The sequence below is a fragment of the Xyrauchen texanus genome, chromosome 19 (assembly GCF_025860055.1).
Source record: "Xyrauchen texanus isolate HMW12.3.18 chromosome 19, RBS_HiC_50CHRs, whole genome shotgun sequence".
Lineage (NCBI taxonomy): Eukaryota > Metazoa > Chordata > Actinopteri > Cypriniformes > Catostomidae > Xyrauchen > Xyrauchen texanus.
Window position 1 is genome coordinate 25408009 of NC_068294.1, and position 14585 is coordinate 25422593.

At 37.5% G+C, this 14585-nt stretch overlaps 1 protein-coding gene across 1 annotated transcript in view; it reads left to right on the plus strand.

Annotated features, from left to right (window-relative positions):
- The first annotated feature begins 12740 nt into the window (after nucleotides 1-12740).
- LOC127660213 (actin-binding LIM protein 3-like) overlaps nucleotides 12741-14585 on the plus strand; it is a 118019-nt gene continuing 116174 nt past the window's right edge. The window contains exon 1 of the mRNA XM_052150336.1: nucleotides 12741-13176. Within this exon, the coding sequence (XP_052006296.1) occupies nucleotides 13164-13176 (13 nt within the window). The 5' untranslated portion in view covers nucleotides 12741-13163. The remainder of the gene's footprint in view (nucleotides 13177-14585) is intronic.

Consider the following 14585-nt stretch of genomic DNA (forward strand, 5'->3'; position numbering starts at 1 on the left):
AGAGTTAGATATCATTTAAACAAACACTCTCAGATTACTGACTCAGCAAATACAGAAATCTTTCTACTTCACATCAAATCATATCTATCTTTCCTTGACAGAAAACAAAGTAATCCATCTGGTCCAACTAGTTTTTCGTAGCCTACATAAGAACAATGTCACTAGAGTCTCTATCAACATAATTACAGTCAGATAAACCCTCTTGCCTACATTCCAAAAGTGCCATGGACAGAATATTCAAACAAACATCCAGACACGTGAGTATGTGCATTCTCATCATTCCTTGGGGTGAAAATTGCATTAAGTAAAGATCTTTATAGTTTTTCATGTTTTTCACTTTATATTATCTTTATTTTTCCAAGAATTTCCTGTTTCCTTTAGCACTATTTTGTCAATGGTGCAGATATCAGACTGAGCCTTGGCTCAACTAGTCATTTCTTTCTTTTCTATCCTGGTTAAATATAAACCCTGAACTGTACTCCATATTCTATAGACTGTTGTAGAGCAATTAAAAAAGTCACCCTGAGAAAAAAATAAAAGTTGTGTAAGGCAGACTGGTCTGTGAAAAAAAAGATGGAATGTTCATTCAATACGGTGTGGCTAATTCTTTATACACAGGGCTCAGATGGTCTGGGTAAAGAGATTACATACCACATGAATGATAGAGAATCAAAATCCCCTATGCTGGTGGATCCAGCAGGCCATGTGCCCAAACCATGCATTAACATGGAACACAGTCAGCTGATTGGATGATTGGTTCCACAGCAAACGTATTGGTCATTTTTGGTTTTACCACAGGTCTGTTGAATACTTGATTCTGATTTGCTGACAGACTTCTAAGGTGTGCAATAATTTTTTTCAGTAAATGCACAGCAATAAAGTAGTTCCAGGTCTTGAATGTATAAAGGTTCCATATCACTTCACCAAATTATGCCAGTTATTTTAAAGATCCATACATACTACCACAGAAAAATAACCATATTAAACAAATACACTGGCTGAGTATATCAGATAAGAACGACAATGTCTATAAAATCTTACATTTATTTACATTTATGTTGAAAAGCGCTCTTGTGCTCCCTATCTCTATTGTCTCACCCAAACGTGCATATCCTGACACACATACACACACACACAGATTTGAGTCACGGTCAACAACCAGAGACTTGATGTCAATGCACCACCGTGACTTAAACACAGTTTCTATTTAATCCCCCAAAAATATTTAATATCTGTGGAAAGCACCATCGCACTCTACCTCTCTCTCTCTCCCTCTCTCACACACACACACGATGTCAAAAAATACGTGCTTTAATAAAACGTGTGTGGCAACAGGAAAGCTTTATACAAGAATGTACACTTAAAATTACATGTTGTAAATCTGAAATGATGCAACTGCTGATGAGAGACACAAATACTACCTTGTTACACCATTAAGTGCTTAAATGCAGTGCAAGACTCTGTTGATAGTTCTAAAGTGATGTTTTTAAACGATGGCTTGGGCTGTATCAAATCAAAATGCTGAATCTGTTGCAGAAGAATGTAGTTTCACTCACAAGAGAATTTTAGGGATGAAAATCAGAAAATGTCTTGAGATAACTCTAAACGGTGCCTTAAGGTGTGGTAACCGTGGCACAAGAGGAATAATTGGCTCTGGCCCATTGAATTATTGGCCACTCCACTGCATATCGTGTTTGCATTATCACTTCGGGACACAGGTGAATTACAGACCAGGCCAATAGGGCCAGTGCCCAGGGGCCCTCGACTACCAGGGGCCCATGGGGCCCTGGGCTGTAAGGTCTCACGGCCAGTCAACTTAAAACAAAACATTTATATATGTGTAACGTTGTGGCCAGGCAAACAGGAGCAAGATGTGAAGAACCCAAGTGCAGTTTATTTACAAGATGTGGAAACACAAAACGTGAATTCAAAACAAACAAACGACTTGTCTGTTACAAACAACATTACAGTGGCAGACCTGGAACCTGAGGTAGGGGCAGGCATGGGCTGTGAGGCAGGGAACCAGAGGACCAGAAGGGGCTAGAGAACACAGGGGGCCAGAAGGTGCTGGAAACTATGGCGGAGCAGAGTGCGGAGCTGGCAAAGGACCCAGATACTAGGGCGAATCAGGAGACCAAGGCTGAGTCAGTGGTGGGCTTGGTGAGGCATGGCCTGGTGAGACAGCGTGTGGAGCAGGAGACCAGGGCGGAGCCAGTGGCCATAGAAGTGGCGCCATGGGAAGCTCGATGAAGGAAGTCTCTGGCTTGGGGACCAGTGTAGAAGTGCAGAGTTCCTCATCCACTACTCCAACATTAAAGGCCAAACCACTCTTTAACAGGTCAAAGTCAATATACTTTGAAAGAGTCCAATAGACTCTACCTCCAGGCATCCTGGAGCAGACTGGCTCATTTAAGCCAAAACAATGTCTTTGAGGACAATACCATTGAAGTCCACTTGATAGCTGAGGTCACAGAACCCCTCCACATATTCCTTGATGGATCGATTCCCCAGGCGTAACCGCAGAATTTTAACTGCTGGGTTAATTTTGTCGGTTGAGTATTCTGTAACGTTGTAGGCAGGCAAACAGGAGCAAGATAAAGACAAGATGATGTGAAGAACCCAAGTGCAGTTTATTTACAAGACGTGGAAATCCAAACCGTGAATTCAAATCAAACCCAAATAACTTGACTGTTACAAACAACATTACACAAACAATACTTGTCCAAGGACTATAGAACATGAGGGTTATAAATACACAGACTGGGTAAACAAGTTAACAAGACAACCAATGAAAATCCAAAACTGATAACAAGATAACAGGACAATGAAACATGAACCAATAATAAAACAGATCTGGTAATGAGATAACAAGACACATGAAACCTGATACACACATGACAGGAATAAATGAGGAGAACAGGAAATCACATGACAAGGACATATGACCAGAAACAGCGATGGGAAGTAAACTAATTTTAAAATAAAAGGCATGAAAACAATATGTGTGCCTCAAAGCCTAGACAAGGTCCCTTCAATAGGGTCCTGCGACTGTGAGGGCCCCCAGCCATCTTATAGGGCCCCTTTTTCTCCCTGTTTCTAATTTTAATAAATTTGAGCCACTCTTTAACAGCGCTCATATCATATTTGATACATTCATTTTAAAGCCTCTTCATCATCAACATGATCAAAACTTTGCTGAAAATCCTGTTGTATGCAATGTACTAGATATCTACTGCCTCCTGGTGAAAGTTTCCGTGCTCTTCTGGAAGTAAAAGATCTTGTAATTTCATTTCCAAAATGGCTGCATTCGTGTTGCGATGCACTCATCTTTTTGATGTGAAATCTTTTCTGATTTTGATAGAGTAAAATTAACAATAACCTTTATATTGCTACTGATATTTTGAATTGATATTTACTGAATTGAAGCAATGTGTGCTAACTTTCTTGTACATTATTTAATAGAAAATGTGTGTTGAAAATGTGATACAACAGGGTTTTGAGGTACAGTATATCTCTTAATTACATTACATCCTTACCCACCACAATAAAAACAAAACAGATTTTAAAATACTGACATAAAATTTTATGCGATATATTTAAAAGGTGAACATCTAGTTATTTTACATATGCAGCTTGCCCGGTCATTATAAAGATATCATGGTTTTATATTACAAGCTATTATGATGTAATTTTACTATAACCGCCTGAGACAGCAAACATCAATATAGATTTTGGTGTATAAAAACATTATAATATATTTTATACATTATAATATTTTTTATTATAAAACATAATATTGTATTTGATGTTCTGAATTGTAATGTTATACATTTCTGTAGAGCAAGGAGAGGAAGTTATCATGTCCAAATAAAAATCCCAAGGTGTTCTCTAAACATTCTATATCTGAATGTTTGCCCTACGTTACAAAGAAATAACTTTGCTTAGGTGGTTGGAGAAAATAAAATAATGATATTTTATTTGCACACAAAAAAAGTGTGTGGAAAGGTATTGCTTTAACTAGACACATAAAGTTAATTGAGACAAACTTTAATCTTGGTTTGACAACCTAGTCTGAAAATGTTAAATGTACAGGTCTTACAGTCAGAAAAAAGCATGAGCATTTTGAAACAAATTCTGTAAATCTAATGTAGCCTTGGGGATTTAAGGCCATTTTGAAAGCAAAAATTATGCCTTCGCAGGGCACTTGGTTGGGAGTAAAAATAATAGTAGCCAAGCTGTTGGGTCATTCCAAACATAATTTCAAATAAAATAAAATGACCACTATGTTTGAGCCCCACACCTTTCAGCCTTAAAGCTTTCAGAGTGGAGAATTAAGTCTTTGAAGGGAATGGGGTATAGGGATGATCAGTTCTGAATAGAACGCACCCCATAATTCAGATGAGTAAGAACAGGTATAGCAGTGCGAGCCAGAACTGCCTAAACTTTTTGCAGAGTTTATTGGATGTATCTTAAAAAAAGTGAAAGTTAGTAATATACAGTTCCATCAAATAGTCTTAATTATACCATGGTCTGTTCTAATACTCTATTCTGCTGGAATGCATGCAGTTCAAGCTGTTGAATGCACAGGTATTTCCGGTCAGTTTTAATCACCATTCGATATTAATGTGCTATTTATAACCATAGCAACATAACATTACACAGCAAGCAGAGTGAAGTATAGCAATTGAAAACATTTCCTAACCAATTTCATCAACCCCTGGGCCCCTGGAATTCGAGGGCCCCTGGGCACTGGTCCTATTGGCCTGGTCCATAATTCACCTATGCCCCGAAGTGATAATGCGAACACGACACTTTTCAACCACTAATATAATGGGATTCAGATTGTTTTGCACGGAGGGTGAGAGATTGAAATGATTAAATTAAATGCATCTTTTGCTGTCCAGCAAGATGATGCAAGATGATAAACTGTGATGTGTTTTGTAAATTGTATTTCTGTGCTGAAGTGTTGCCACTCGCCTATAGCCACATTTTGCGATGAAGCGCTACCATGCAGGGAGAAATTGCGATTTCATTCATACTAATTGCGATTTCATTCATTCGAATCCATGACTAGGTGTGTGTTAAACAATTTTAAATGCACGACGTGGAGGCGAAGAACCAGCTGACGTGAAGCGGAGGGTGGTTGCCTCAACGGTTGCATCCCTTTCTTATTCAACATCTGTAGTCAATGATTCCTTACTTAATAAACGGCCATGCAAAACACCATACTTACCAACAAATGTTTTTTTTTGCTAGGCAAACGAAATCAGTTAAGTGAATCGATTCATATATATGGACCTATTTAGCAATGAGAACTCCAATTCATCAAATAAATGGTTAAATAATTCACTTGTGCGCTGCATAGCCTTAAAGGGACTTTGACAAATGTCTTCATTTTTAAAGTGAAATATTTATTTAACTGCTGCTGTTTATTGCAAGATTTTGACAAATTTTTGTTAGTAACTTGCAGTGTAGATTACAATTTTTTTTTTTTTTACTCTAGATTGACTGTAGTTTAAATACTTTATCCCTCCTATTACATTCAAAATCTGCATACACCTTTTGCATTCGCTGATCAGTTTTGACCCGGTGGAGTTTTAAGCTTATAAAACATTCATAATCCAATTGTTTTCATTAAAAAAACAGATGGTAGTTAAATGTAAACTTCTTAGCTGTTCATACATGTACATATATATATATATATATATATATATATATATATATATATATATATATATATATATATATATATAATGTTTGTTATATCTGTTTTGTCAGTTCTGTGTGAGAGTGGGCATGAGACTGAATGTGTGTGTGTGTGCATGTTTATAAACAAGATGCAGTCCCATTTTGAGACAAAAAAATAAAGAGGCTAAATGTAAGTAAAGTATTTTTAAGAAAAAATCTAATTCATAAATGTGTGACAATAACTGCATAATATCATGTGTAAGCCACATTTGATGGCCGGGTCAAAATTTACCTGGGAATGCAAAAGATGTAACGATTATATAAAAACTTCAACTTATATAACTTCTTCAAAAATTCTGAAAATAATAATTATATTAATTTTGTTAGTCAAAGGCACAAAATTTTGTTCCTGTACAAAAAACTATGCAGTATTTAAAAATTAGGATTTACCACTACTGGGTCAAAAATGACCCGAATGCAATAGAGGGTTAAGTCAAGAGTAACTTATAGCTTAGGATGCTACAGTTTCAAAGTAGCTTCCCCAACACTGGTAACTATTACCAGTACACAGATAAGTTTTACTATATGCTCAGATTCAGAGAAAATCCAAAAGTAACTTTGAAGCAATTCTTAGTTACGTTGTTGCCGTAGTTACTGTGTTTGCCTTTCTATAAGGCATTATACTGTACATCACAATCAGTCTACTTATTTTTTAAATTAAAGGCTTCATTCAAACTGCATTTTTGTAGCAAAAACTAATATAAAGCCAATAAAGTCTGGCTAGTATGTTTACCTCAGGGCAGCACACAGTGGGAGAGTTCAGGGAAGCACTGGAAGAGAACATCCCGATGCCCCATTGTAAAAGTGCCCTAAGGAAAAGCAACTTCCTGTTGTTGTGGACCCTGTCATATTCCGCACAATAGCAAATCCAATGTCCTGACTAGCTGCACGGCCCACAACATCCACTGAAAACACACAACACACTCAATCCTGGTACAGATGGCATCGTGTGTGCACTCCAGTAAAGATATGCTGGTTGGAAAATCAAAGCTATGCAGGTTATAAAAATCTGTGACAAACATTATTGCAGATGAATTGTCCCTCATAAATAAATGATTTCCTTATAAGTAGTGAGTCAATAGGTCAGTTTGAATTGAATCACATCCATTCTGTGTGCATGGTGATACACAGCACAGCACGTATACCATTTCATGCACACTTACATGCTATCTATAAAATAATAATAATAATCATCATAATAATAAATCATATCTAACATGTGATTTGATAAAATATCTAACTGGTCTATAGAATGGCCCTGCCTTAAAAATGAAAATAAAAATAAATAAATATATATATATATATATATATATATATATATATATATATATATATATATATTGTAGGGTATTACATATAGAATTTAGAGATGTGGACGGAGTCAGTTAAAATGGGAATTTTACCACCATTATATGTAGGGTAATTTGCATGCATGCTAAATTTAGGGTCTTGAAATATGTGAGCTATGAACTAAATAAAAGTGTCCTTATTAGGTAATTAAATGTTTAACGGAATTAGTCCCATTCGACAACCATTAGTTTTATATACATTTAAATTCGATATATAACAAGATTATTTGTCTTAATAGATTGTCCACCATTGAAATTGTAATACAACGTCTAGCTGTAAAGAATTAGCTTTAATAAGTGAATTGTGATTAATTCACTTATTGGAGTGATATTATTCTCATGGCTTATTGAAAATAATATCACATGTATTTAGGTACAGCTTAGAAGCGAAATCTTGTAGAAACAGGGATGAGATTATTTATCAAAATATACCACAGTCAAGTCGTCTTTGAACACAGACAAACTTTATTGCTATTCTAAACATAAATCTAATCTAACACATGTACACATGAGACAGGTTGGTGAAAAGTGACAGAATGTGAAATAACTGATCAGTACAGTGAAAATGAACTTTATGGAGTCTGTTGACAATACCTTAAGAACCATTTATACTTCTTTGAGTCTACATCGATTTGCTATCGGATTACCCAAATTATCTGATTAATACACCAGCACTTTGAGCACAATATTGGAGATGTACTTGCTTGTCTTTGTGGTGATTCCTTGCGTTCTTTGTGTGGCTTGGTTCTTGGTCGAAAGTTTGTTCCATCGATGTTTTGATATCTGTCTGATCGAAGTTTATTGTCTGTATGAATTAGGTTAGCTGTGAAGCGAGGCCTTCTCGTGGGTTTGTAAACCGTAGAGAGTGATGAGTTTTCTCGGGACGTCGAGTCCCGAGCTCCCTTGGACCTCACACGGCATGGAGTCAGAGCGACGTCTGAGCAGTCAGCGGAGCAGAAGAGAATAGACCGGAAAAGAGTGAAGAGAAATGAAGAGCGTGATGAGAGGAAAAGGGAGAGGAAAATAGTTCTTCCTGTTTGGAACTATTTGAAGTGAAATTGGCCGCATCCCCCAAAGGTGTCCTGCGCCAATCAGAAGTGACTTTTCAGAGTCACATGGTCAACTGGGCTGTCTTTTCTGACAGTTGAGTTATGGTCCTTTGTTTTAGACTCTTAAGAATTTCCCGCTCAAAAATAGTGCATATTTAATCATGAGCTTTTATATCTTGAGAATGGTATAAGAGACATGATATTCGTTTTCATCAGCTTTCTCTGTGTACCCAAACACATGCTTACATAATAAACATAAAAAATATTTATGGATGTTATACATCTAGGGAACAAAACATGAAAATCCCTGGATACAAAATCATATTGGTTTTACACATCATTACATTTTATCTATATAGTTATTATTATCTATATAGTTCCCATTCTTAGTAGAATGAGATAAATCATACAGAATTAAAGATTATATTTAACAATTATAAGTGATTGCACATCGCTACACACATTTTAAAGAGGTCCATCAGTCTATAATCATTAATTTGCCAGGTACAAATGTTACCACAGTTCAAAGCGATTTTCAGCACTATCTAGCAAGGCTAGATTAAGATGAAATGTCTTAGAGTTGTGCAAATCTGATGGTCCTTGTAACCTTACACAGAACAGCTTGGTTTAGCTGGGTGGTGGTTCTTGTTGAAGGCCGGTAATTAATGACGTGGAAACATTCCAAACTGAAAGGCTGGGTTTTTCTCATTTCAAATCATGTTGGTGGAATTCCTCTGCATATATAATCTTACTATATATATATATATATATATATATATATATATAAGAACACTGGGAAGTTGAAAACTTCCTAAGCATTCTAATCATTCAGACTGAAAGTTAATAATGTGTAAGATTTACTTGAAGAAGTACTATTGCTAATCTACAGTGTGAAGGGGAGTACAGCTGAGGAGAGAGAGACTCTTGACTACCCCCAACAAAGTGCTGATTCTATGACAGGCAGAACAATGCTGACTGCTTATACTGTCTGTCTCAGACACTAACCTTATGGCCCAGTCAAAATATCTGACTTGTGTCAGACTGAGAGCACTGCATGGTCAGGCAAAAGACAAGAGAGAGAGAGAGAGGGGGAAAAATGCAGAGTGTGAGAGGCACGGTTGACATCCCTCCATTGTGCTGTTTCCTCTTGGCCTTTGTTTCTGTATACATACATAGAAGTAAAAGAACAGTAATACACATAGCCTTTAGGGAAGAGTGCACAAAAGAGAACAATCTGCAAAAAAGAAAGAGATTTCCTGTTAAATGAAAGTATGTATGTCTCCAGCCGGAACCTTGAACTGAACCATCTTTTCACAATAAAAAGATAAATCAATGTGCTCTTCTATGGCTGTATGAGTCTATGTTCTGAACAAAGAATGAGCCAGTAAGTGTGATTTATTACCTTTCCAAAATGAACCAACTTAAAGTTAGTCATTATGTCTTTTATCTCTTAGTAGGCTCATTTTAAACATGATTTAGGAATGTATTATATTTCTTTAATTATTTTGAGTGAACGCTGGTTTCTGTGGCTAAATGTAGGTAAATAGCGAGTATGAGTGTATGTCAACAATAAAACAAATTAAGTAAAATAATACAGATCTCCAAACAGGGGTGGAGGCTCTAAAAGAGGGCAGGGTGACTCCAGAAGGGGGTTGGGCCCAATCCAAAAGGGGACTGCACTTTCACTCATGGTTAGGTTTAAGGAAAAGGTTGGGTTAGAGGCTCTGTATATCCCCGCTGCTATATCCTTCTCCAAGACCCGCAAGATGAAAATGAAGGAGCACATCTACTACATGCAAGCAAAGAATGGCTTGGATTTCAAAGCCATTCTATTGGCAGAGGGAACTTTTAAAATCCAATTCAATCCCTGTATGTTTCTTGTTGTCTTAAAGGTGTTGTAAGATTGACAACAAGCATTTGAAATGGGTACTGCTCATGCTGGTTGCCAGAATGAGGAGATCTCTTGCTGAGGGTGGAGGTCCTTGGACCCTTGTAGCTAAAAAGTACACTCACCTAAAGGATTATTAGGAACACCTGTTCAATTTCTCATTAATGCAATTATCTAATCAACCAATCACATGGCAGTTGCTTCAATGCATTTAGGGGTGTGGTCCTGGTCAAGACAATCTCCTGAACTCCAAACTGAATGTCAGAATGGGAAAGAAAGGTGATTTAAGCAATTCTGAGCATGGCATGGTTGTTGGTGCCAGACGGGCCGGTCTGAGTATTTCACAATCTGCTCAGTTACTGGGATTTTCATGCACAACCATTTCTAGGGTTTACAAAGAATAAACATAAACAATGAAAAGGGAAAAACATCCAGTATGCGGCAGTCCTGTGGGCGAAAATGCCTTGTTGATGCTAGAGGTCAGAGGAGAATGGGCCGACTGATTCAAGCTGATAGAAGAGCAACTTTGCCTGAAATAACCACTCATTACAACCGAGGTATGCAGCAAAGCATTTGTGAAGCCACAACACGCACAACCTTGAGGCGGATGGGCTACAACAGCAGAAGACCCCACCGGGTACCACTCATCTCCACTACAAATAGGAAAAAGAGGCTACAATTTGCAAGAGCTCACCAAAATTGGACAGTTGAAGACTGGAAAAATGTTGCCTGGTCTGATGAGTCTCGATTTCTGTTGAGACATTCATATGGTAGAGTCAGAATTTGGCGTAAACAGAAGGAGAACATGGATCCATCATGCCTTGTTACCACTGTGCAGGCTGGTGGTGGTGGTGTAATGGTGTGGGGATGTTTTCTTGGCACACTTTAGGCCCCTTAGTGCCAATTGGGCATTGTTTAAATGCCACGGCCTACCTGAGCATTGTTTCTGACCATGTCCATCCCTTTATGGCCACCATGTACCCATCCTCTGATGGCTACTTCCAGCAGGATAATGCACCATGTCACAAAGCTCGAATCATTTCAAATTGGTTTCTTGAACATGACAATGAGTTCACTGTACTAAAATGGCCCCCACAGTCAAAAGATCTCAACCCAATAGAGCTTTGTGCCCTGGATGTGCATCCCACAAATCTCCATCAACTGCAAGATGCTATCCTCTCAATATGGGCCAACATTTCTAAAGAATGCTTTCAGCACCTTGTTGAATCAATGCCACGTAGAATTAAGGCAGTTCTGAAGGCGAAAGGGGGTCAAATACAGTATTAGTATGGTGTTCCTAATAATCCTTTAGGTGAGTGTATATGCCATAATCAACCTATGTACACAGAACATTGTACATCATTGAACTAAAATATCTACCTAGCAATCTAAAGTGACATTTCACCACATTTATTGATTCAGTCACAAAATACAATAAACTCTAGCTAATTTTAGGTGACACTGACTGCTTACCTGTTAAGAAGAAAATTAGCCAACTCAGCATTTGTTTTAAAGGTTTTCTGGGCTTTTTGCTGTCTCAATCTTCCAAAGGCATCTCCAATATTTATCCTTGTTTTACTACACCTCTGGTCATGGTGGTTTTTAGATGGATGGTGAGGATTTTTAGGTCCAGTGGAATGTGTTATTTCTGATCCAGTTCGTTTGCTGGCTTCCATGGCTGCAGCACGCAGTGTTGTTTGCCTGCAAAATTGTTCAAATCTGGCAACCCAGCGGTGTCGAAATACTATTGGTGAGTAGGCAGTGGCTGGGATCACACAGGCCAAAACATAAATTCGAAGCAGAATATACTGGCTGTAGCATTATTATCTACGAAGCTAGTATTTCAACTTAACATGTTTACTAATTCTCTAATGACATATTATGGTCATTTTATGATTTAGTATAGTAAAAAATATTACATATGCACCTTTAACATTTATAAAATTACGTTATAAAAAACGTAATTCCCATTTAAGATAAACTCTTTCACATAAAGAAAAATAAGTATGTCTTCGTAAAGTGATAAACTGGTTTTATGCGAATTGTTTTGCATATAGAACAATATACAGCTGTAGTGAATGCCATGGAAGAGACATTGTGTTAGAGATTAAAGAGATTACATGTACATCTATTAAGGTATATATATATATATATATATATATATATATATATATATATATATATATATATATATATATATATATATATATATATATATATATTATTTTAATGGCATGTTTGTGTTTAAATATATATATGGATATGGTACTACTCTAAATTATGTCCATTGATTGACATTACACTGACAGTAGTTTTGGTAATTGTAAAAGTCATCAATTATTTTAATAGTGTGGAAATGTCTTTTTGGCGGTTTGGTGCCTAAATCAAACTAATTGCTCTGCTTATTTACACTGTATTTATTGTGACTCTGCACAAGAGGGCGCTATATATCCATGGATGTACAATAAATGCTGTAATCTGCGAAAACCCAGCCCTACAGATTCCCCTGCATGACCTGACACCCCAACTACACCACAAGCAAAAGACCAAAACAGAACTTGTTTGATCAACGAAGCTGTCTTCACCGCTAAGCACGCTTGCAGTGCAGACAACTTCGTTGATAATAATGGAGCATTCTTGTTTGACGTGTCGCGAGCAGTGTAAATGAGGTGTGTTGACACATGCTGCCTGACGTCACCCCAGCAAGATGTGAGCGCGAGAGTACAGTGACAGCGCCTCGTCCACTGTACGCAACCCTGAGCGCCGCTCAGCAATATCTTATGCATATGAACGAGAAATAGCAGCAGAACATGGAATGTGACTAGGCAACATTCAGCTTTATTTGCAACTCGTCATCCGCCCTAAATTGAACAAAAATGGTCACTCGGGGTTCAAGATTTTAAACGTTGCATTCAGTAGAAAAAGCCAACCGCTGATATTATTAACCAGGTGTTCATTGCCCTTCTTGTAGTCCGGGAATTACGTTGAGAGATTTTAAATTTTTCTTGAGTTTTTATTTATTTATATATATATATATATTATTATTATTATTTTTTTTTTTTGGGTGTTTAAGAATATACGACAGCTGCTGTCTGGATATTAATTTTACAGTCGGATTGTCTTACCATCATGAGCACGAGCGGTGAGTAAATTATCTTCATCCTTACTTTGAATCGCAAAGACAGTACTAATGCGAAATAACCTAATCCTGACCTTGTGAAATAAGAGCAATTTGAAGTATTCACGTGTTTCAAGTTTTTGACACCTTGCTCCTGTCCTAAAGACATTCTCACTTAAGCAGATGTTTGAACTAATAATAATGCAATTTACACATGATCGCTGCTCGTGCACACCTTTTGTGGGACTATATTCCTTTCATCTGTGCAATTCTCATCAAAGAACATTTTCAAAAGTGGCTTAGAGGTGTCAGCAAGTTGCTTGACCATTTTGCACAGACTTTTATAAAAAAATAAATAAATTGATAAATCATTATTAAACACAGATAAAGCAGTAGGACATATTCCTGACAAAGTTGCTGCTACCCATTTGGAGATGTAATGTCTTGAGAATGAATGTTACAAAATTCACATATAGGCTACTCAGGCGATTGGTGGGGCTGGCTTGATGACAGTCTTGGTTGCAATCATTAACACAATGCTGCACATAATTCATGATTAAAGCTGTGGAAATCTGTCAGATACATGTCACATGTTTACCCCTATACACAATCAACAAGCAAATACACACCCACAGAGAGTGAGAGAGGTGCAAATAAGAGAGGAAGAGTTATATTATGATTTGTGTTCTGCTTTGAGGCTTGTGTGGTTCAGTCAGCTGATGTTTTCGAGGGCATGACCAGCCACTGCATCTGATAATGGTCCTTTTATGGGAAAAGTTCAACAGGAGCTACCAAAGATGGATAATTCCTGGAGTCCTATTGGACAACAGAGCTGTTTTTCCAGTTTGTTGTGCCATCTTGGCAAATGCCTTTTGGTGATCAGAAAGGTTTTGCATTCTTGCAGTAAGCTGCTAAATTGCATTCTCAGCTGATGAGAGGATGGATAAGCCTTGCCCACATGTATCCCACTCACACATTCTCTCTGAACTGTTCCAGCCCTACCTCCCCATTCTCCTCTGAGTTTAGGGGCAAACGGCTTCATGCACTGTTCACAGAACCAGTCTTACTGATTGAGCTTGCCATATTCACTCTTTCAAATCCATTTGCCTGTCAGCTTTGGATGGGGCTGCTATCAGCACTACCGTATGGAGAATGAGTGTTTTCAGCCGCAGACAGATGTCAAGAGAATGCATCACCAGAGCTAGCTCAAGAGCTCCCAACAAACCGGTCCAAGTGAAACCTGGAGTATGATTCCATGCTTTGAAAAACATGCAATAAAACTCATGACATAATCAAGCATTTTTAACATTGCTAATAACCATGAATGTATTCCAGTTTGTCAAGAGATTATCCTCTTGCAGTTTTAGCACATTATCTTCTTCAGTAGTCAGCTATTACACAATTACACGACTGACAACTGTGACAAGTTGCAC